General features: G+C 41.3%; 1 protein-coding gene across 1 annotated transcript in view; it reads left to right on the top strand.

The window, feature by feature from the left end:
- VPS35 (VPS35 retromer complex component) overlaps positions 1–7,713 on the top strand; it is a 49,404-nt gene extending 41,691 nt beyond the window's left edge. Inside the window, exons 16-17 of the mRNA XM_075838422.1 lie at positions 3,104–3,247; positions 5,863–7,713. Coding sequence (XP_075694537.1) covers positions 3,104–3,247; positions 5,863–6,042 — 324 coding nt within the window. The 3' untranslated portion in view covers positions 6,043–7,713. The remainder of the gene's footprint in view (positions 1–3,103; positions 3,248–5,862) is intronic.
- Positions 7,714–24,915: the final 17,202 nt, after the last annotated feature.

The raw sequence follows: 24,915 nt of genomic DNA, 5'->3' as shown, positions 1-24,915 counted from the left end.
TTAGCCCACAAAGGAGGCGTTTCCCTTTTAAGACAGGAGAACGGGCTGGTTTTGACCTATTCAGTTGATGATCAGGATGGACTAATAGTTTTTTATTTTTTATTTTCTTCCGTGCAAATATTCTCTGCCCCGGGGCACGTCCTGAGCCATTGTTGTTACTCCATTACTGGTAGAAGCTTTACAGGGACTATATCCCAGCCCTCCATTCACTGCTCGCTCTTTGTATAAGGTTTCTCTCCCTTTTAGTTGCCGTTTTTCTGGCTCTTTCATGTCGGTGCTCCGGCCGCTCTTCAGACTTTCCTGTTTTTAATGTCTCCGTCACTTAGGAACCACTTTGCTGATTGAAGTCGGAGGTGAAACCGGCTCCTTCGCTTTCCTAGAACATTGTTCACAAGATGTTTGTTACTATAAGGCCCCATGCACGTGGCCATACCCGTAATCACGGTCTGCGATTACGGGCACTGGCGGCCGCGGACAGCCACCCATTTTCGGCCCGTTCTCCCATTATAAAGTATGGGAGCACGGTCCGTAAAAAGCAAAAGATAGGGCATGTCCTATCTTTTGCGGAGGCTTTCTAGGTCCCGGACCATCCTGCGAATATACGGGAAGGTGTCTGTGGCCAACAGAAATGAATGGCTCCGTAATTGCGGACCGTGATTACGGTCGTGTGCATGGGGCCTAAGACTTGCATCAGAAGCGGCTGCTTCTAGTCACGTGACTCTTGCTTATATGGCCAATTAAAGGGGCAGACCCTCCACAAACTTTTTAAAGGGGCAATGGTCACCAGACAGACACTTTATAACCGGGCAGCGGTCCTCAACTCCCAGCATGCCCAATACTCCCATTTCACCACTTGATAACAGATATGATCTTATTGTCCTCATCCAGAAAGGCGCATTTCTGAGAGATGATTCCTCACATGTCTCCGCAGTCCTTGAGTTGTATTCTACTTCATAGGACACATAAGAGAATGACGTCAAGGACTTGTGCATGCCGGGGGATTATTGTTTTGCGCGCTCCACCTGCTCTCACTCTCCTCCTTCCGCCGCCCCTGGGTCTTACTCCTTCTTAGCCCTTTGTGATTTACCTTTTGTCTTGTAAGATTTACACGGCAGCCTCATCTGACACAACCCACACGTTCCCTCGCTGCATCGCCCGCAATGGAAAATAAATATTTTTCCATACAAGTCATTAGACTTTTAAAGGAGAACTCCACCCAAAACATAGGCGCTTGCAGCAATCTTCCACTTGACCAGTGTTCCTTGCAGCTGAGATCATCTAGGGGTCTTCTCTCTTCCTGGGACCCCATCCAACGTCTCTCTTTACCTTGTGCCAAGTGATGGGGGTTGTCTCCTAAGCTCCAGTCTTGTTTTTTATTTAGTAACGATGGCCTGTTGCTTGGGAGGTCTGGCAGATAAGTTGTTGCCACCAGAGGCAGAGGTGGGTCTCGTGCCAGGTATGACGGTGGGAGGTCTTGCCAGTAGCGGGGCTGTTAGCCATATTCCCTATGTTATGGTAGAACCAGACAATTTTAGTGGGATCTGCTAGTAACCTCATACTTGTGGTCCACCCAAATTGTCTGGTTCTGCCAAAACTCTCCTATAACTACTCACTAGGATATACCATCGCTTTATGAACTATGAGGGTCTGACTGCTGGAACCCCCATGAAGGGGCCGCAGCTCTGGTTTAGCGACGCTCCCAAATGGGGCTGACGGTAGGTTCCTGCATAGCTGTGGCCCGGAACGCCTCCGTGCTGGAAAAACTGTAAAGGGGGCGCAGTGCTAAAGCAGCGATCCGGCACCTTCATTCTTAGGATGGCTGGGGGTCCTAACAGTTGGACCCCCAGCATTCATAGAGAGATGGTTATTTCATCCAATAATAATTATCCTCCATTTACATAGTGTGAATGAGAGCGGCCGCACACAGGCCCGATCACCGATCCATTCAAACTCCTTGTCACGGTCTTGCTGCCCCCATTCTAGCAATTGTTGTGGATTCTACCAGTAAAACCCCCACCAATCACATCACTTTTTTCTTTACCCTTTTATTATTTTATATATATATATATATAATAATTTTTTTATTTACATCTGGTGAGAACTCTAAATATACTAATGTGGGCAATAGACATTTGGTTGGGTGATTCAGTAAATCTCAAGGTGGCCATAGACAATATTGGTTGCCAAAACCCGCCCATTTCTAGTGGGATCTGCCAACGACTAATGTCTGTGACCCACCATAGACGAGACTTTCTGCGGATCTCAACAAAGGTGACTACGTAACTCGCATTATTATAGGGGTCACCCGACTCTCCACAAAACACCATGGGATCTATGGGCTGTGGTTGCTTTCATGCATTCCCTTCAGGACTGATTGGCCTCTCTGCTTCCTATGAATGGGATTAGTCCATAGCCCTACTAGTCCTTTCACTCTGGCCAATATGGGTCGTGTAAACGAGTGCCGATCAACTAAACGGCTCGTTGATCGGCACACTGCTCCTTTCACAAGGGGGACGAGTACTCGTTACTCCGATCGCTCGTCCCCGTACATTTCCGTCATGTCGGCAGCGCGTCTCGCTGTTTACACACCAAGGTGTGATGCCGACTACTATTATATTTCATGCTGCATAAACGTTACAATCAGCCGATTAATGATCGCTTGCTCGTTCATCGGCGGATCGTTGCTCTGTTTACATTGGGCAATGATCGGGAACAAGCGTTTAATACGAATCGTTTGCCTGATCATTGACAGTGTTAAAGGGCCTTAAGTGTCCCTCAGACATGAGCAATCGATCTTGCAGAGCATGAATACCCACAATCTGGCTCGCTGCAGCTGCCCTCCCCGACAACTTCTCTTGAGGCCCTGTATTCGTATGTTGGAGCTCTCCGCTTTATTTCTATATTGCACCTTTAAACTTTGCAACATGCAGCAAACGCCACCCAGGTTTTTAGGTGGAGTTTCCCTTTACCAAGGCTGAGAAAATCTTGGACTCTTGGAATTTAAATACATTTTATTAGAAGGGCCTTGTCGGTCAGACTACAAAGTAGGTATCGGAGATTTTCCTCGCCATTACTGAGCGTTTCTGGTTTTGTCTTATTTTAGATTCACAGCGGAAAACGGGTCATGGAGTGTTTGAAAAAGGCGCTGAAGATCGCTAATCAGTGTATGGATCCTTCCCTTCAAGTGCAACTCTTCATAGAAATTCTCAACCGATACATCTACTTCTACGAGAAGGAAAATGACGCGGTACTTGAATTCTCATCAAGTCTTCATTTCTTCTCTCCCCCACCCCATCCCCCACCCCAATCATTTTCTTGCAAGTTTTTGAAGATGTGCGTAACTCCGTGATTAGTTGGGATGTAGAATACTGATGTCAAGTCTCCTTAGATCTGGAGTGACATCCCCGACTTCTCCTTCTATGTGACAATAAAAGACGTCTCCGGGACAGGTTTATTTAATGTTTTCTGGATTATTATAGAGGTGATTGTCCCAATTACATTGATGACTTGTGTGGGTAAAAAACAGTTCCCGGACTGTGTGAAGGTTCAGTAGGATGAGAAATGACGGGGTGAACGGGGTCTGCACATTAACTTCTCCTACAGCAGGTTCAGAGATTTGTGATTCTTATCGTAGTGGTGACAAGAAGAACTGACAGCTCCTCTATACTACACCACACAGGAGAGCTGACAGCTCCTCTATACTACACCACACAGGAGAGCTGACAGCTCCTCTATACTACACCACACAGGAGAGCTGACAGCTCCTCTATACTACACCACACAGGAGAGCTGACAGCTCCTCTATACTACACCACACAGGAGAGCTGACAGCTCCTCTATACTACACCACACAGGAGAGCTGACAGCTCCTCTATACTACACCACACAGGAGAGCTGACAGCTCCTATATACTACACCACACAGGAGAGCTGACCGCTCCTCTATACTACACCACACAGGACAGCTGACAGCTCCTCTATACTACACCACACAGAAGAACTGACAGCTCCTCTATACTACACCACACAGGAGAGCTGACAGCTCCTCTATACTACACCACACAGGAGAGCTGACAGCTCCTCTATACTACACCACACAGGAGAGCTGACAGATCCTCTATACTACACCACACAGGAGAGCTGACAGCTCCTCTATACTACACCACACAGGAGAGCTGACAGCTCCTCTATACTACACCACACAGAAGAACTGACAGCTCCTCTATACTACACCACACAGGACAGCTGACAGCTCCTCTATACTACACCACACATGAGAACTGACAGCTCCTCTATACTACACCACACAGGAGAGCTGACAGCTCCTCTATACTACACCACACAGGAGAACTGACAGATCCTCTATACTACACCACACAGGAGAACTGACAGCTCCTCTATACTACACCACACAGGAGAGCTGACAGATCCTCTATACTACACCACACAGGAGAGCTGACAGATCCTCTATACTACACCACACAGGAGAGCTGACAGATCCTCTATACTACACCACACAGGAGAGCTGACAGATCCTCTATACTACACCACACAGGAGAGCTGACAGATCCTCTATACTACACCACACAGGAGAGCTGACAGATCCTCTATACTACACCACACAGGAGAGCTGACAGATCCTGTACACTACACCACACAGGAGAGCTGACAGGTCCTCTATACTACACCACACAGGAGAGCTGACAGATCCTCTATACTACACCACACAGGAGAGCTGACAGATCCTTTATACTACACCACACAGGAGAGCTGACAGATCCTCTATACTACACCACACAGGAGAGCTGACAGATCCTCTATACTGCACCACACAGGAGAGATGACAGATCCTCTATATTACACCACACAGGAGAGCTGACAGATCCTCTATACTACACCACACAGGAGAGCTGACAGCTCCTCTATACTACACCACACAGGAGAGCTGACAGATCCTCTACACTACACCACACAGGAGAGCTGACAGCCCCTCTATACTACACCACACAGGAGAGCTGACAGATCCTCTATATTACACCACACAGGAGAGGTGACAGATCCTCTATACTACACCACACAGGAGAGCTGACAGATCCTCTATACTACACCACACAGGGGAACTGACTGATCCTCTATACTACACCACACAACAGAGCTGACAGATCCTCTATACTACACCACACAGGAGAGGTGACAGATCCTCTATACTACACCCCACAGGAGAGCTGACAGCTCCTCTATACTACACCACACAGGAGAGCTGACAGATCCTCTATACTACACCACACAGGAGAGCTGACAGCTCCTCTATACTACACCACACATGAGAGCTGACAGATCCTCTATACTACACCACACAGGAGAACTGACTGATCCTCTATACTACACCACACAGGAGAGCTGACAGCTCCTCTATACTACACCACACAGGAGAGCTGACAGCTCCTCTATACTACACCACACAGGAGAGCTGACAGGTCCTCTATACTACACCACACAGGAGAGGTGACAGATCCTCTATACTACACCACACAGGAGAGGTGACAGATCCTCTATACTACACCACACAGGAGAGCTGACAGATCCTCTATACTACACCACACAGGAGAGGTGACAGATCCTCTATACTACACCACACAGGAGAGCTGACAGATCCTCTATACTACACCACACAGGGGAACTGACTGATCCTCTATACTACACCACACATTTAACATTTCTACTCTGGCTCCTACACCTGTCCAGGAGAAGAAATTATCCATTCCATTTGTTGGGGGATCTGGGGACATATAGGATATTATTCAGTTCCTTCATATACAGCCGACCTAACACCAGCGCTAAACCCGCGACGTTGTCATTTCAGGTTACTGTTCAGGTATTGAACCAACTGATCCAGAAGATCCGTGAAGATCTTCCCAACCTGGAGGCCAGCGAGGAGACGGAACAGATAAACAAACATTTTCACAACACTCTGGAACATTTACGTGTACGGAAAGAGTCACCCGAATCTGAAGCACCCGTATACGAGGGTCTTGTTGTGTAAAGTGAACCCCATTTGTCCTGTCCAGCATCCTCCGCCGTGACTCCATCTTCTTCTTCTGTTCCGCTCTGAATTTTTTTTATTTTAATCCTCTTTCTTTCCTCTTCAGCGATAGATTGTGCCTTTTGGAAATGCCAAGAATGAAGTCCAACTATTTCCCAAATTTCTGAAAATTAATGTGAAGGTGTCGTACGCAGCGTGCTGAGAAATTAGATCGTTTGACCCCCATTTTTTATTTTGCTTTTCTGGTAATAAATAGTAAAAACAAAAGTTCCCAAACCTTAAATCTCCACTTTTTATCAACAACTTATTTTAAGGTCCAGCCTTCTGTGCTGATTTATTTCTTCATATTTTTTAATATATCGGCCGGAGCTCTGTTTTCTGATTCAGACCTCCAAATCTCCTGCATAGTCATCAAGTTAAATGATATCATTCTGTCTTCCTGCAGCCACCACTAGGGGGAGCTCAGGAGCTTACTGCATACTGTTTTAGGTCAATGCATAATTCTATGCAGTAAGCTGCTAAGCTCCCCCTAGTGGTGAATACAGGAAGATAGAATTTTATCTTTTAACTCTGACTATGCAGAGGATTTGGAGCTCTGTATCAGAAAAACAAAGCCCTGGCTGCTATATAGATATATTAAGAGATGAATCTCTGAAGAATATGTAAGATCTATGTAGATAAAAAAAAAAATGGTTTTGAAGGGCGGACAGTTACTACAAAGTGCAGTTCCTCGTAAAATAAAACAAAATAAAATAGAAATCGACATTTCCGATAAATATAAGTCCCTGATGGGAAATTGTTAATGACGTTTTTTTTACTATTGAGCTGTATATTGTTTTTTATCTTGATCTAGGAAAGCTGGGTGGCAACCACTATATCCATTACATTTTCCACAGGGCTGTCGCTCAACTTTCCCGTGCTCCTGAATGGTATAGCGGCCCAGTTACCAACACATATAGCTGGATAATTTGGAACGTTTACCATTAAAGGCTATGACCATATAGGACCACCCCTGCGGAAGCTATAGTGTTTGTCACCCAGCTTTCCTGGAAACAGATAAAACTATAAATCGCTGAAATCAATTTTTTTTTTTTTTTTTTTAGTTTGAGAACGACTCAAATACATGGGATTTTTATTTATGGTGGGTGGAAAATGTTCTTTAAGTCGGGGGTTCCTTTCTTAAAGGGGTTTTTAGGAGTGTAGTAAATATGGCTATTCACATGCAGGTCGACAGTCCTACTTTCTCAATCCCAGGGACCTCCTTTTCTGATCTCTGTATCCCTAAGGTGTTTATGGGGTGACTGTTCAATGGCTTCGTTTATACCCCCCCCCCCCATTATGTTTTTTTCTTACTGTTTTTTTTTCCTTCATGCAGCAGCCCCCGCTCTAGTTCCAGATGGTATCAGTTTGTGCCTCGAGACTTTTAAACTTCCAGAATTGACTAAGTTGTATTTTAGTGAATGGGGTTCTGTGTTGTCCGGTGAGGGCAGAGCTTTTCTATCATTGGCGTTCATGTTCGGCATCGTATAAGAAGAAATATTAAGAACATTTGTGACCATTTATAGAGTATATGTATAACCGTTATTGTAAATTTAGATATAAATGCGGCATGCACATTTATTCAGTCTCCTGATTTGCACCCGTGATATAATAAAATGAGTATTAACCGTTCAGATCGGTGTCTTTTCTATAGGACGATCTGGGGGACTGGGACGTAAAGGTTTTCCCATCAGGGACATCAGGACATGTCATAAATGTCAGATAGAGGCGGGTCCCACCTCTGGGATCGGCGCTTATCTCTAGAACGGGCTCCCCCTAAACCGCGTTCTACCGCTCTGTGTTGTGGCTGATAAGTGTGATTCCCGACCGTGGATTACGGAAACGGCGTAGTTCGCTGAGCTACGCGGTTTCTGTATGTCCCGTAGAATTGAATGGTAGTTACGGAAACGGCGTAGCTCAGCGAGTTTCCCTTATTCATTGTCGGAAATCAACCACAACACAGAGCGAGAGAACGGGGTTTAGGGACCCCGTTCTAGAGATAGGGGCAGGTCCCAGAGGTGGGATCCGCATGTATCTGACATTTATGACACGTCCTGTGGATATGTCAAATGTCTCTGATGGGAAAACCCTTTTAAAGGGGTCGTCATGAGACGTTCCTTTTCATATGGAATCTGCATCCCAACCCCCTCGGCAAATGGCTGATTTTGCCAGGGTAAGCCGTGGCCGGCCAGACATTTCCCCGGCAGCAGCCAGGTGTCCATTAAAATTAAAGGCCCTTTATGTCATACGTGGACCACCCGTCATAACCGGGTCTGCTCTTACAGAGCGGCTCATAGATTCGGGGGACTCTGTTCTGTGAAGTCCATATTTCTGCATAAAAAGGCTGATGGGAAAAGTGTGTGTAATTATGGACATATTGGTTCACATTCAACTATCCCAGAAATAGGACTTGAAGCGGAGTGAATAGAATAGACAGCCGAGGACGACTGAAGGGTGTCCCTATGAAAGTGACCAGGATCGATCTGCGGAAACCCATGCACGTTCAGCATGATCGCCTTCTCTGCTTGCCAGGTGCCCTCGCTTTCTTGTTCGGACACTGCCTAGGAAGCTGTGCGCTCACAGAGCATGCTCATTAGGATGTCTGAACAACAGGAACTTCATTATTCACTGGAGATTTCCTTTTAAAGGATGTTAAGTTAAAATATACCCTTTTAGTAAGCGTATAAAAAGTGAAAACGGTTTCTTAATATCTTACACCTATGCTGAGATATGATCGCTTGAAGTTACAGGCCCAAAGCTCGAGACTGCACTACTGAGAGATACTGGTGATCACATGTCTTCTGTTGATTGTCAGGTGCAGTGTTGTCACAGAGACCTGGTGTGAATCCAAATTGCCAAATACATTCAATTTTTCTGCAAATGCACACTTAACAACTACTACTATCTCTATCTCTGCTCAGGATCTCTCAGTAGTGCAGCCTCTAGCTTTGGGCCTGTAACTTCAAACGATCGTATCTAAGCATAGGAATAAGATATTCAAGAATGGTTTTCACATTTTTAGTCTACAGAAAAGGGACTTATTCAACGTTTAATATAAGGATGATTTTGGAATTGTGACTACGAATTACAAATGGCCTCACCAGGATGAAGTTTCAATACACTGGTTCAATCAATGTCTTAAACACTTCAAGAACAAAGTTAAGTTGTCCCCTACCCGGCTGTGTATACCCAGAATAAAAGCAACTCTCCTTTTATGTCTAATCTGCAATTGCCAGCGATTCCGCCATCTCTCCTGACAAAGGATCTGACATTTTCGGTAGATCCTTCAGGTCATTTTATTTTAACGATTAAACGCAGGGAAAGAAAGTGCCTACGTCTCGGCTCGCTCCGACCTCCTCCATCAATGTGTTTCATCTGTATTACTTCAAAAGAGGAATAATAAAGCACTAGATTTCGCGCTGGTCTACGCCAGGGCTGACTTCAGGTCAGGCGGAGGAAATTGAATCTGTGCCGCGTCTCCTATCTCATCTGAGCATTTATTCCTCGCAGAGATGTAATTTACACTGAGCACGTTGGCTGCGAGGATATGAAGCCTTTTCTGTGGTCCTTCAGCTCTTTATTTCCGCACTGCCGCCAGGCGTGGCTGGAGCTGCGGCTTCATTAATAGAAATTAATGTCTTAATCTGTGTGTACACGAGTGATCGGCTCTGTGCTCCCTCCTACTGTCTGTAGGCTAATAAAAAGTGAGTGTAGGAACACATGACTTCAGGATCTGACTACACAACGAGGGATTGTAGTCTGTAACCTTGGAGACACATAGTTAGGCATGGGAGCTATATACACAAACGTTTTATTAACCGACTATTTACAAAGTTGCTTTATTTTTTTTTATCTTCGATACATTTAAGCAATAGGATGGTTGCAAAAGTGGACAAACCCTTTAACCATAACCATCTGATGTGCGATGTGCGTGTGTACATTGGGCTAGCAGTTCTCAATTGTGTCTGTAACTTCCATTCATTTTAGTGGTGAGGGACTTTAGTATGTGGAGTGTATTTAACCCATGAATTCCCATTATTTTAAAAAATATATATAATTGATATATTCATTGGCGATTAAAGAGGGCTGCCCTGTGGACTGACACGTGCCACTAATAAAATGAAATAATGAAAATTATAATAAATAAGCAGCAGCTTGCCTACTTGCTGACTATTTCCATGTAGAAACAGCAAAAAGGTAAAGAAGATATAACGTTGGAATCTGTAGATTTCACACTTGATAAAGTTAGCGCCGGTGTTAAACTGAGGTCACATTTACTTTAAAATTTGCTGCTGAGCAATTCACTGATGTCTATAGGTTCTGTCCATAGAGACCAATAGTCTCCAACCTGCGGCCCTCCGGCTTATGCAAAACAGCAACTCCCAGCTTAACATTGGGCATGCTGGATGTTGTAGTTTCGCGGTAATCGACGGCTTTCACGCTTTGAGCTTGCCCCCCCCCCCCCAATCACACACTTGGTGCTTGAACCCATGGAAATGCCGCTACAGCCTCTCGTTTATTAATTGGGCAATGTGTGATGGCATTATGTGGGCACTATAAAATGCACCATGAGGGGAGGGCACCAATAGAAAATACTGTACAGACACCATCTAACCTGTAGCTACCCTTGCCTATAATGCAGGGAGCAGATCGTTTCGTCAGATGATTATATAGTGCCTGGTGTTTAGAAAATACTCAGAATACAAACCGCCTAATCAAGCTCTGCGCAGACACTGAACAAGCAGGGAATGCTGGAATATTTTCGCTCTGAAGCCTACAGAATAGTGAGTGCAGCTCTGGAGTATAATGAAGGATGTAACTCAGGATCAGTACAGGATAAGTAATGTAATGTATGTACACAGTGACTCCACCAGCAGAATAGTGAGTGCAGCTCTGGAGTATAATACAGGATGTAACTCAGGATCAGTACAGGATAAGTAATGTATGTACACAGTGACTCCACCAGCAGAATAGTGAGTGCAGCTCTGGAGTATAATACAGGATGTAACTCCGGATCAGTACAGGATAAGTAATGTAATGTATGTACACAGTGACTCCACCGGCAGAATAGTGAGTGCAGCTCTGGAGTATAATACAGGATGTAACTCGATCAGTACAGGATGAGTAATGTAATGTATGTACACAGTGACTCCACCAGCAGAATAGTGAGTGCAGCTGTGGAGTATAATACAGGATGTAACTCAGGATCAGTACAGGATAAGTAATATATGTATGTACACAGTGACTCCACCAGCAGAATAGTGAGAGCAGCTGTGGAGTATAATACAGGATGTAACACAGGATCAGTACAGGATAAGTAATGTAACGTATGTACACAGTGACTCCACCAGCAGAATAGAGAGTGCAGCTCTGGAGTATAATACAGGCTATAACTCAGGATCAGTACAGGATAAATAATGTAATGTATGTACACAGTGTCTCCACCAGCAGAATAGTGAGTACAGCTCTGAAGTATAATACAGGATGTAACTCAGGATCAGTACAGGATAAGTAATGTAATGTATGTACACAGTGACTCCACCAGCAGAATAGTGAGTGCAGCTCTGGAGTATAATACAGGATGTAACTCAGGATCAGTACAGGATAAGTAATGTATGTACACAGTGACTCCACCAGCAGAATAGTGAGTGCAGCTCTGGAGTATAATACAGGCTGTAACTCAGGATAAGTAATGTATGTACGCAGTGACTCCACCAGCAGAATAGTGAGTTCAGCTCTGGAGTGTAATACAGGATAAGTAATGTCATGTATTTACAACGTGGGGCTCTAAGCTGGACATTCCCTTAAAGCAGTAAGTTTACTTCTCGTCCTCTTAGATGCTGCACCTAATTTCCATCCACACATTTTTCTTTTGTTAGATTGTAAATATTCATCTGAAATCTGCAAGGCCCCAAAAGCACATTTTTAGAACAAGACTGAAATTTTGTGATGTGTGTTTCCGTGGAGATGGCGCGGTCTTATGTGCGTATTCTGGGCTTCTGAGCTGAAAGCTGTTTTTTTTTTTTCTCTTCAAGTAAACATTCCTGTGGAATAAAAATAATTACTTTTCAACAAGCGGCCGTGGCTTTGAGCGAGAATCGAAATCTCCATCATATATCAGCTGAAGGCAATAAAACATCTGCCATAAATAACATCTATTATTTTCTACTGCTTGATACAATGTTCCCTCTTGTATTGCAGCACATTGATTAATATCGATCTATAATCTACCTCTTAAGGTCCCTAGCCTACATAACGTTGTAGAAATCAAAAATCATCACAGTGACTACCTGCAGCCAACACCAGGGGGAGCTCACTGCATACAGACTTATTCATCTTTCATACAGTTCAATACTAGCTGTAAATATTCATATGCATTGAGCTCCCCCTAGTGGTGGCTGCAGGTAATAAGAATTCTTTCAGTTATTATGTTAAGGATCTGCCAGGCACAGCTTCTGTATCCACGCCCATAGGTAATCAGTCTGCACCTGCTTCTATGTCTGTGAGACTGACTCCATCTTCCACCTCTCAGGATGGCAGGCTTAGGAGTGGGAGAGCCTATCACAGCCTGGCCAGACGGAGGTAGCTCCCGCCCTCTGTCTATTTATACCTGCCTTTCTTGTTCCTCCTTGCTTGTGATTCTTCTCTGTTGGTTTCCTGGCCCTGCTGCAGCTTCTTGAACTACTTGTCCCTGCTTCGTATTGACCCTGGCTTACTGACTACTCTTCTGCTCTGCGTTTGGTACCTCGTACACTACTGGTTTGACTCGACTTGTTCACTACTCTCCTGCTCTGCGTTTGGCATCTCGTACTCTCCTGGTTTGACTCGGCTCGTTTAGTACTCTTTTTGCTCACGGTGTTGCCGTGGGCAACTGCCCCGTTTCCCTTAGGTTCTGTGTTCCCTTGTCTGTTTGTCTGTCGTGCACTTATTGAGTGTAGGGACCGTCGCCTAGGGCGGGTCGTTGCAAGTAGGCAGGGACTGAGTGGCGGGTAGATTAGGGCTCACTTGTCTGTTTCCCTATCTCTGTCATTACATATTAAGTCAGAAACTAGAGCTCCCCTTTTATTTATATATATATATATATATATATATTCTGAAATGAATCCACACCGAATTTTTAGGCCAAGAAATATAATAGTTTACGTTAACGTTTAATAAGGGCAGCCTATTCTGAGTTTGTTATGGGGCCCTATAGCTGTATATGCCCATTCATAGGGTTGTTAAATCTGCCTTATTACGGGATGAAACAGTCTCTGTTCCACATGACTGTATAACTAGTCTGTTCAGGAGTCTGGGAAAGCTGAGTGACTCCTTTTGTTAGGTGTAATAAGGGTCATCTATGTTGTCACCCAGCTTTTCCAGAGTCAGATCTTGACGGAAGATATTGACATATTTACTGGTGATTTCTTCTTCTTATAGAGGAAAAACTTATGATCTCCAGTTCTGCAATGTTCTAAAAATACCAGGTCCAGCTGTGAAATCCCATAATCTTTACCAAACATCTATGGAATATACTATTATTCTCTTCCCTAACACCATATGCCCCCCCCCCCTTGAGAACTGGCAATTTGGGTACTAGATCCTGGTTTCAGGTGGACTCCAGTATTGGATTTTCCCCAAAAAATTGGTTATGTGATTGATTAGTGACTTTAATATGGGATTAGTGGCAAAATCACAATACGAAGAAATATACGATCTACAGTATATAGTATTTATATACTATATATTTAATGAAAAACAGGTTGTGCCTTACCAACAAGCTCGTTTTCTGTGAGGAGGTAAGTGCAATTGTGGATGTTGGTTGTACGGCTGATGTTATATAACTGGATTTTGCATAAGCGGCAGTATTATAGTAGTTATATTCTTGTATATAGGGGCAGTATTATAGTAGTTCTATTCTTGTATATAGGGGGCAGTATTATAGTAGTTATATTCTTGTATATAGGGGCAGTATTATAGTAGTTATATTCTTGTATATAGGGGGCAGTATTATAGTAGTTATATTCTTGTATATAGGGGGCAGTATTATAGTAGTTATATTCTTGTATATAGGGGCAGTATTATAGTAGTTATATTCTTGTATATAGGGGGCAGTATTATAGTGGTTATATTCTTGTATATAGGGGGCAGTATTATAGTAGTTATATTCTTGTATATAGGAGCAGTATTATAGTAGTTATATTCTTGTATATAGGGGCAGTATTATAGTAGTTATATTCTTGTATATAGGGGGCAGTATTATAGTAGTTATATTCTTGTATATAGGAGCAGTATTATAGTAGTTATATTCTTGTATATAGGGGCAGTATTATAGTAGTTATATTCTTGTATATAGGGAGCAGTATTATAGTAGTTATATTCTTGTATATAGGAGCAGTATTATAGTAGTTATATTCTTGTATGTAGGGAGCAGTATTATAGTAGTTATATTCTTGTATATAGGAGCAGTATTATAGTAGTTATATTCTTGTATATAGGAGCAGTATTATAGTAGTTATATTCTTGTATATAGGAGGCAGTATTATAGTAGTTATATTCTTGTGTATAGGAGCAGTATTAGAGTAGTTATATTCTTGTATATAGGGGCAGTATTATAGTAGTTATATTCTTGTATATAGGGGGGCAGTATTATAGTAGTTATATTCTTGTATATAGGGGCAGTATTATATTAGTTATAATCTTGTACATAGGGGCAGTATTATAGTAGTTATATTCTTGTATATAGGGGGCAGTATTATAGTAGTTATATTCTTGTATATAGGGGGCAGTATTATAGTAGTTATATTGTATATAGGGGGCAGTATTGTAGTAGTTATATTCTTGTATATAGGGGCAGTATTATAGTAGTTATATTCTTGTAGATAGGGGCAGTATTATAGTAGTTATATTCTTGTATATAGGGGGCAGTATTATAGTAGTTATATTCTTGTATATAGGGGCAGTATTATAGTAGTTATATTCTTGTATATATGAGCAGTATTGTAGTAGTTATATTCTTGTATATAGGAGCAGTATTATAGTAGTTATATTCTTGTATATAGGGGCAGTATTATAGTAGTTATATTCTTGTATATAGGGGCAAGTATTATAGTAGTTATGTGCTTGTATATAGGAGCAGTAATATAGTAGTTATAGTCTTGTATATAGGGGCAGTATTATAGTAGTTATATTCTTGTATATAGGAGGCAGTATTATAGTAGTTATATTCTTGTATATATGAGCAGTATTGTAGTAGTTATATTCTTGTATATAGGAGCAGTATTATAGTAGTTATATTCTTGTATATAGGGGCAGTATTATAGTAGTTATATTCTTGTATATAGGGGCAGTATTATAGTAGTTATATTCTTGTGTATAGGAGCAGTATTATAGTAGTTATATTCTTGTATATAGGGGCAGTATTATAGTAGTTATATTCTTGTATATAGGAGGCAGTATTATAGTAGTTATATTCTTGTATATAGGGAGCAGTATTATAGTAGTTATTTTCTTGTATATAGGGGCAGTATTATAGTAGTTATATTCTTGTATATAGGAGCAGTATTATAGTAGTTATATTCTTGTATATAGGGGCAGTATTATAGTAGTTATATTCTTGTGTATAGGAGGCAGTATTATAGTAGTTATATTCTTGTATATAGGGGCAGTATTATAGTAGTTATATTCTTGTATATAGGAGCAGTATTATAGTAGTTATATTCTTGTATATAGGAGCAGTATTATAGTAGTTATATTCTTGTATATAAGAGCAGTATTATAGTAGTTATATTCTTGTATATACGAGCAGTATTATAGTAGTTATATTCATGTATATAGGGGCAGTATTATAGTAGTTATATTCTTGTAGATAGGGGCAGTATTATAGTAGTTATATTCTTGTAGATAGGGGCAGTATTATAGTAGTTATATTCTTGTATATATGAGCAGTATTGTAGTAGTTCTATTCTTGTATATAGGGGGCAGTATTATAGTAGTTATATTCTTGTATATAGGGGCAGTATTATAGTAGTTATATTCTTGTATATAGGAGCAGTATTATAGTAGTTATATACTTGTATATAGGGGGCAGTATTATAGTAGTTATATTCTTGTATATAGGAGCAGTATTATAGTAGTTATATTCTTGTATATAGGAGCAGTATTATAGTAGTTATATACTTGTATATAGGGGGCAGTATTATAGTAGTTATATTCTTGTATATAGGAGCAGTATTATAGTAGTTATATTCTTGTATATAGGAGGCAGTATTATAGTAGTTATACTCTTGTATATAGGGGGCAGTATTATAGTGGTTATATTCTTGTATATAGGAGCAGTATTATAGTAGTTATATTCTTGTATATAGGGGGCAGTATTATAGTAGTTATATTCTTGTATATAGGGGGCAGTATTATAGTAGTTATATTCTTGTATATAGGGGCGGTATTATAGTAGTTATATTCTTGTATATAGGGGGCAGTATTATAGTAGTTATATTCTTGTATATAGGAGGCAGTATTATAATAGTTATATTCTTGTATATAGGGGCAGTATTATATTAATTTTATTCTTGTACATAGGGGACAGTATCTTGGTAGTTTAATAGTTATGTTGCCATTTAATAACTATTATGTGAGTTGGCTCAAACTCCCTTAGTAGCTCGGTCGTACTTGCCGGAGTTATATGAACTATATTACGTAGAAACAATCATGTTTTCTGCCTCATCGTATTGATAAATGAGAAGATGCCGCTGCCTGATAATACCCACATGATCTATGAATTGCTAGACTTTTACCCATAATTCATTCACGGCTACAAATACAAGTTTTTCCCTTGCGGCTCATAATGTGTAGATAAGGGAGGGGGGGGGGGGTTCGCAACTGTAGAAAAGAGTAGGGTGCGTATTGTTCACTGAGGAACAGCCAATTGTATTTTATCTTCACAAATGCAAACCATTACAAGGAGCAGCATTACATTCACTGCGAGTTTGCACTGCACATATCCATTTCCCAGCGTTGTCTCGTTTTATCCAAATTAAACTTTTGCAATTGGGGTACATTTTTTATGAATGTCTTGATTTCTTTTGTGTTGAGGCGTTGACTTTGGAAATAGGAGCCAGATTATATATAATATCATTCCTTAAGCAATACACAGTGTGTCAAGCATTCAGATATACTACAAGAACCGTTCTAGCCTGATTTACACATTTCTCTACTAGTTCAGATCCATATGAGTAGTATTTATAGTATTTTCTTTTCATGAGGCAGTATTGTAGTAGTTATATTCTTGTATATAGGGGCAGTATTATAGTAGTTATATTCTTCTATATAGGAGCAGTATTAGAGTAGGTATATTCTTGTATATAGGAGCAGTATTATAGTAGTTATATTCTTGTATATAGGAGCAGTATTATAGTAGTTATATTCTTGTATATGGGGGCAGTATTATAGTAGTTATATTCTTGTATATAGGGGGCAGTATTATAGTAGTTATATTCTTGTATATAGGGGGCAGCATTATGGTAGTTATATTCTTGTATATAGGAGCAGTATTATAGTAGTTATATTCTTGTATATAGGAGCAGTATTATAGTAGTTATATTCTTCTATATAGGAGCAGTATTAGAGTAGGTATATTCTTGTATATAGGAGCAGTATTATAGTAGTTATATTCTTGTATATAGGAGCAGTATTATAGTAGTTATATTCTTGTATATAGGGGGCAGTATTATAGTAGTTATATTCTTGTATATAGGGGGCAGTATTATAGTAGTTATATTCTTGTATATAGGGGGCAGCATTATGGTAGTTATATTCTTGTATATAGGAGCAGTATTATAGTAGTTATATTCTTGTATATAGGAGCAGTATTATAGTAGTTATATTCTTGTATATAGGGGGCAGTATTATAGTAGTTATATTCTTGTATATAGGGGGCAGTATTATAGTAGTTATATTCTTGTATATAGGGGGCAGCATTATGGTAGTTATATTCTTGTATATAGGAGCAGTATTATAGTAGTTATATTCTTGTATATAGGAGCAGTATTATAGTAGTTATATTCTTGTATATAGGGGGCAGTATTATAGTAGTTATATTCTGGTATCTAGGGGGCAGTATTATAGTAGTTATATTCTTGTATATAGGAGCAGTATTATAGTAGTTATATTCTTGTATATAGGGGCAGTATTATTGTAGTTATATTCTTGTATATAGGAGGCAGTATTATAGTAGCTATATTCTTGTATATAGGGGCAGTATTATAGTAGTTATATTCTTGTATATAGGAGCAGTATTATAGTAGTTATATTCTTGTATATCGGAGCAGTATTATAGTAGTTATATTCTTGTATATCGGAGCAGTATTATAGTAGTTATATTCTTGTATATAGGAGCAGTATTATAGTAGTTATATTCTTGTATATAGGGGCAGTATTATAGTAGTTATATTCTTGTATATAGGGAGCAGTATTATAGTAGTTATATTCTTGTATATAGGAGCATTATTATAGTAGTTATATTCCTGTATATAGGAGCAGTATTATAGTAGTTATATTCTTGTATATAGAGGGCAGTATAGGGGGGATCTGCATGGCGTTATCTACAGGGGGCGTCTGTATGGCGTTATCTACAGGGGGGTCTGTATGGCGTTATCTACAGGGGGTCTGTATGGCGTTATCTACAGGGGGGTCTGTATGGCGTTCTCTACAAGGGGGGGGCTGTATGGCGTTATCTACAGGGGGGGTCTTGTAGCGGACTTGTTGCGGACTCATTGCGGAATTTCTCCATTGACTTCAATGGAGAGTCAAAATTCCGCAATGAAGTCCGCAGATGTTATGTACATGTTATGTGTGCTGCGGAGCGTATTTGTTTTACGAACATGATATTTCTTCATTCTGTATTGTATGTATTTCTAGGTCTACAGCCAGACTGAGGCCCCATGCACACTAACGTAAAAACGGGCCGTTATTACGGCATGGGCAGGCCCATAGAAGTCAAAGGGGCTCCCGTAATTACGGGTGACTACGTGTGTGCACCCGTAATTACGGGAGCGTTGCTAGGCGACGTCAGGAGATAGTCACTGTCCAGGGTGCTGAAAGAGTAAGGCCCCATGCACACGAACGTGCTTTTGCGGCCACAATTCCCCCGAAAATCCACGGGAGAATTGCTGCCCCTTTCATTTCTATGGGGCTATGCACACGACCGTAGTTTTTACGGTCCGTGCATGGCCTGGGAGCCCGCACCGCAGAAAGAACGAACCTGTCTTATTACGGCCATGTTCTGCGGTCCAGGCTCATTGAAAATAATGGCCGCGGCTATGTGCATGTCCGCAGCCGGCCGACCTGAAAATCACGGCCGCGCACATGGCTACGGTCATGTACATGAGGCCTTAAACGATCGGCAGTAACTGTTTCTGCACCCTGGACAGGGACATCCGATCACAATATACATCATCCTGTAAAAAAAATAGAAGTTCATACTTACCGAGAACTCCCTGCTTCTTCCTCCAGTCCGGCCTCCCGGGATGACGTTTCAGTCTAAGTGACGGCTGCAGCCAATCACAGGCCAATCACAGGCTGCAGCCAATCACAGGCTAATCACAGGCTGCAGCCAATCACAGGCCAATCACAGGCTGCAGCCGTCACATGGACTGCCGCGTCATCCAGGGAGGTCGGGCTGGATGGCGAAAGAGGGACGCGTCACCAAGACAACGGCCGGGTAAGTAAGAATTTCTTTTACTTTTACTAGGGAAAGGGCTGTCCCTTCTCTCTATCCTGCACTGATAGAAGGGAAGCCTCTTCCCCTCAATACGCAACGGCTAGTCCGCGTCAATTTAATGCCCATTTTAGGCAAAGCCGCAACAGAATCTGCAACGCAGATTCTGTGCGGCATTGATGCGGACAGTGGCGGAAGAAATACGCCACGTCTGGGCATGCCCTTAATGTAGATGTATTCTTGTCTCCACAAATCTGTCTTTAATAACTTGTGTGGGTATTAACATTAAGTTTGTTGGAGACCACTACTTGCTATCATGACTCCCGCAAAAGAGGAACGTTTACTTCTGTTTTGTATGTAATGTGATTAGACTGTTCCGTCGTGGAGCATTTAATATGGTTCAGTTGGGTAATTTCATTGGGTAAATCCAGACACCATCCTGGTACAGAAGGCTCCTAACCTTCAATTCATTTTTGCAGCTACTTTTAAGAACAATCTGTTATAAAGTCCTTCTGTAAAGGATACTAATTACTAGAAGAAATAACAATCTCCCACTCACTGACGGCACAATAGTCCTGAAAAATGTTATTTTGCATATTTTATTGAGAACAACACATTTGGTTTTAATTGCATTATGTACAGACAGACACTAATAGTTATGTCATAGATCTGTTATTTTATAATTGTATGAAAATTGCTAATATTACAGGGAAAAATAAACAGTACATGGTGGCTACGGGTCCGGCGTGTGCTACCACGAGCCAAGACGTCCGCCTCCAGCCTAAATCATTTTAATTCAGTGCATATTTCTATTTCCTTCAATGCCGTAAAAATTCTGACCACTTGCAATATTCTGGAGACAATATTAGGTTGGTGCATGAGTTCTTGGTGTCCAGGGCCGCAATTAGTGCAGTGTCAGTGGTCCTGCCATGAGGAGCCCGACCACCACCTCGCCCGTTGCTGACAAAATGATTCCCAGTGGTAGTTTGTTGGAGAATGGAACGGGTTCTTATTATATTTTAGGGCCCATTCTCTTCTCCATATTTACGATCGCTGGAGCCGCTCTTTCCAAGGTCCTGACGTGTTTTATGCGCCGCTGAACACAACGTACTGGGGTCACAAGTTTATAAAGCAAGGCCAAAATTTAAGAGAGGGCCAAGAAGACCCGGGAGTGGTAAATTCATATGGGGGAGTCTGAATTAATGTAGGGGTCTGGTCTGGGGTCTGTATTTATTTAGGGGTCTTGTCGGGTCTGTATTCAGGGGTCTGAATTAATTTTGCCATCTGTACTAGCGTCTACGCAGGTGGCACGTGTGAGGAGGAGACAGAGACTTCGTTCAGGCGTGCCGAATCGGTGAAAGATCGCAGAGTCGGCAGGAGCCAGAACTGCATCTAGGTGAGTGCTATGATTTTATCTGTTACCTTCCTGCACACCTACGGTCTTACCTTTTGGCTTCACAAAAAATAACCCTGCCCACCTGTCTCGCCCCTGCCACTTTCCAATCTCAATGCCTCCCCATCCAGCTCGTGCCAACGTACAGGCTCTGCCCTTCTATAGATGCACTGCCAGTTTTCATATCACCCCTGCCCCCTTTCTGCCACTTTCCATTGTCACCCCCCCCCCCATTAATGGGGGGAACGGCCATTCAACTTGACTGTCTGGGGCCCAGAAATTCCTGATGGTGGGCAGTGATTTGGTGAAGCAGTCTTTGTTGTACATTTATTTAGTGTATCAGTCCCTGGTGTCCAGTGGTTTAGTGTAACAGTCCCTGGTGTCCAGTGGTTTAGTGTACTGTCCCTGGTGACCAGTGGTTTAGTGAATCAGTCCCTGGTGTCCAGTGGTTTAGTGAATTAGTCCCTGGTGTCCAGTGGTTTAGTGAATCAGTCCCTGGTGTCCAGTGGTTTAGTGAATCAGTCCCTGGTGTCCAGTGGTTTAGTGAATCAGTCCCTGGTCTCCAGTGGTTTAGTGTAACAGTCCCTGGTGTCCAGTGGTTTAGTGTAACAGTCCCTGGTGTCCAGTGGTTTAGTGTAACAGTCCCTGGTGTCCAGTCGTTTAGTGTAACAGTCCCCTGGTGTCCAGTGGTTTAGTGTAACAGTCCCTGGTGTCCAGTGGTTTGAGGTCCTGCTCCAGGGGAAAGATGGAGCAGCAGCCAGGTGACAGCCACTCTCTTTTGTTTTTTTTGGTGTATCGGATAGCTATGTAAAATGTCAGGTACGAAATTGAATTAGGTGTTCATGTGATCACTATGGCATTTGTTTTGGAAATTGGATCCATTCTCTGCTTACTGTTTAACATTACTGGGTTGGTACTGGCACGTCCAGGATATGTGCTATGGGGGTGGGGAATTTGTCTCTTCAGTCGTGTATGCACCAGGAAGGGGACCCCATTTTAATTTTGCTATGGGGTCCTACCTCCAGTCTGTATACAGACTTTCTCTTTAATGGCTCTATACTCCGCCTGAACATACAGTGCTGATGCATCATTACAGAGCTGCTCATCCTGGATCTCCTATAATGAGATATTTCAGCTCCAACAATTTCCCCCATTATCGGTTATGTGATCTCTTCAGATCAATTTCCTGTCGCCTGTACATCACCTGTGAGCGACATTTATAACATGTTATTATCTGACTCCAGGTAACAAATATCTGACCTCGGTGAGGAAAAAATGTTAAAGTAAAAGTGGACAAAAGTCCATAGTCCCGGTCAGTTCATAATTATGACAGAATGAAAAATGTACATGTGATACGTTAACCCCTTAAAGATTAAGCCAATGCTGGCCTTAAAGGAACACACCAGAAAAAAACGATTACACTGTTATGTTTACTGCAGGTCCTGGGGGGCGGTACACGACCAAAGAACAACCGATACAGAAGTCATGCTCCGCCTCTTCTGGCCATGCACTCGGTATGACAGTGTATCAGTTTTTTTCTGGCATTTTCCTTTAAAGGTTCGAGGGGATTTTTTTATGTTTTGTGTTCTTGGTTATTTGTAATTTACCCATAAGAAATTGACCCTAATTAAAACGGATTGGGTCCAAAATCAGATCCAAATTGGGTTGTATTCTGATGGACCTTTGGTGTCCATTACTGTGTCAGATCGGTATTCTAGTTGGCCAGTTGGACCCTTTTCATACATGAAGGGGTATCATCCATAGTGACGCCTCTGTGGCGGGTAGCGATGCGCTTCTAAAGTCAAGTGACATGGCCAAAGAGGGTCAGTATTATCCTGATCTAAAAGGTTGTGATAGTTTGTAACAATAATTGTCTAAGGTAAATGAGCCAAATGGTCAATGATCAACCACAAAAATATATTTTATTGTAAATTGTTTACATTGCATTCTTGTGTAAATCCATCGGTTAAAATCCGCCCTTTCTCCACTGTCGTAAAAGGTTCCCAGGCAGTCAAGAGGTTAACGTTGATATTTAATTATTTCTATAAACCTGTTGTAATCAGTTTTGTGCTTCCAGGCTGCCATAGACCAGGCACTGTATTGAATTTATTGTAAAGAGAAGCCACAGGTACAGGAGAGGGGGAGAGAGCAGGGGCTACGCAATTATATGAAGCCTGGGTGACTTTGTGACTAATAGCTCCAAAGCTGCTATAAATGGCTATTGTAATCTAACTACATACTAGAATCAGCAAGAAGAGGTCAAATTAGACTGGTTTACGTAGAAGGAAAATTCATTATATCGAGATACAACAAGAGGAGTTCTCAACATTTCAGAGCTTTGATTTTTTTTTACCGTGCATTTGTATTCAAGTCTCATGAATAATAGCAGCACTCTAATAATCAATGCTGGTGATGGACTGTATAGATGCAAAGCAAGTGAAGTAGATAAAATTAATCCATACATTGCTAATACATAAACCATCTTTAATTCTGTCGTCACGTAAAATCATATCTGAATTGCTGCATTATTCTTCTATATTTCTGGTGTCGATGAGCTGGAAAATTGTGAAATTAAAATCAAATAAAGACAGATGCAAAATGACAACAATTGCACTAATTACTCCCATCCACCTCCGTGTGATTGCTGCATCAGATCACTGTCATAATGTCAGATATAATGTCATACTGCTCTATATGGGGTAACAAGGCTGGGTCTCCAAAGGAGCATAGGAAAACGAATTCAGGCTCTGCAGTATTATAGCCGTTATATTCTTGTATATAGGGGGCAGTATTATAGTAGTTATATTCTTGTATATAGGGGGCAGTATTATAGTAGTTATATTCTTGTATATAGGGGGCAGTATTATAGTAGTTATATTCTTGTATATAGGGGCAGTATTATAGTAGTTATATTCTTGTATATAGGGGGCAGTATTGTAGTAGTTATATTCTTGTATATAGGGGCAGTATTATAGTAGTTATATTCTTGTATATAGGGGGTAGTATTATAGTAATTATATTCTTGTATATAGGGGCAGTATTATAGTAGTTATATTCTTGTATATAGGGGGCAGTATTATAGTAGTTATATTCTTGTATATAGGGGGCAGTATTATAGTAGTTATATTCTTGTATATAGGGGGCAGTATTATAGTAGTTATATTCTTGTATATAGGGGGCAGTATTGTAGTAGTTATATTCTTGTATATAGGGGCAGTATTATAGTAGTTATATTCTTGTACATAGGGACAGTATTATAGTAGTTATATTCTTGTGCATAGGAGGCAGTATTATAGTAGTTATATTCTTCTATATGGGGGGCCGTATTATAGTAGTTATATTCTTGTATATAGGGGCAGTATTATAGTAGTTATATTCCTGTATATAGGAGGCAGTATTATAGTAGTTATATTCTTGTATATAGGGGCAGTGTTATAGCAGTTATATTCTTGTATATAGGGGGCTGTATTATAGTAGTTATATCCTTGTATATAGTGGCAGTATTATAGTAGTTATATTCTTGTATATAGTGGCAGTATTATAGTAGTTATATTCTTGTACATAGGGGCAGTATTATAGTAGTTATATTCTTGTATATAGTGGCAGTATTATAGTAGTTATATTCTTGTATATAGTGGCAGTATTATAGTAGTTATATTCTTGTATATAGGGGGCAGTATTATAGTAGTTATATTCTTCTATATAGGGGCAGTATTATAGTAGTTATATTCTTGTATATGTGAGC

This window comes from Rhinoderma darwinii, chromosome 9 (assembly GCF_050947455.1).
Source record: "Rhinoderma darwinii isolate aRhiDar2 chromosome 9, aRhiDar2.hap1, whole genome shotgun sequence".
Lineage (NCBI taxonomy): Eukaryota > Metazoa > Chordata > Amphibia > Anura > Rhinodermatidae > Rhinoderma > Rhinoderma darwinii.
The sequence above is the reverse complement of the archived record's forward strand: the minus strand, read 5'-3'. Positions and strand labels throughout refer to the sequence as shown.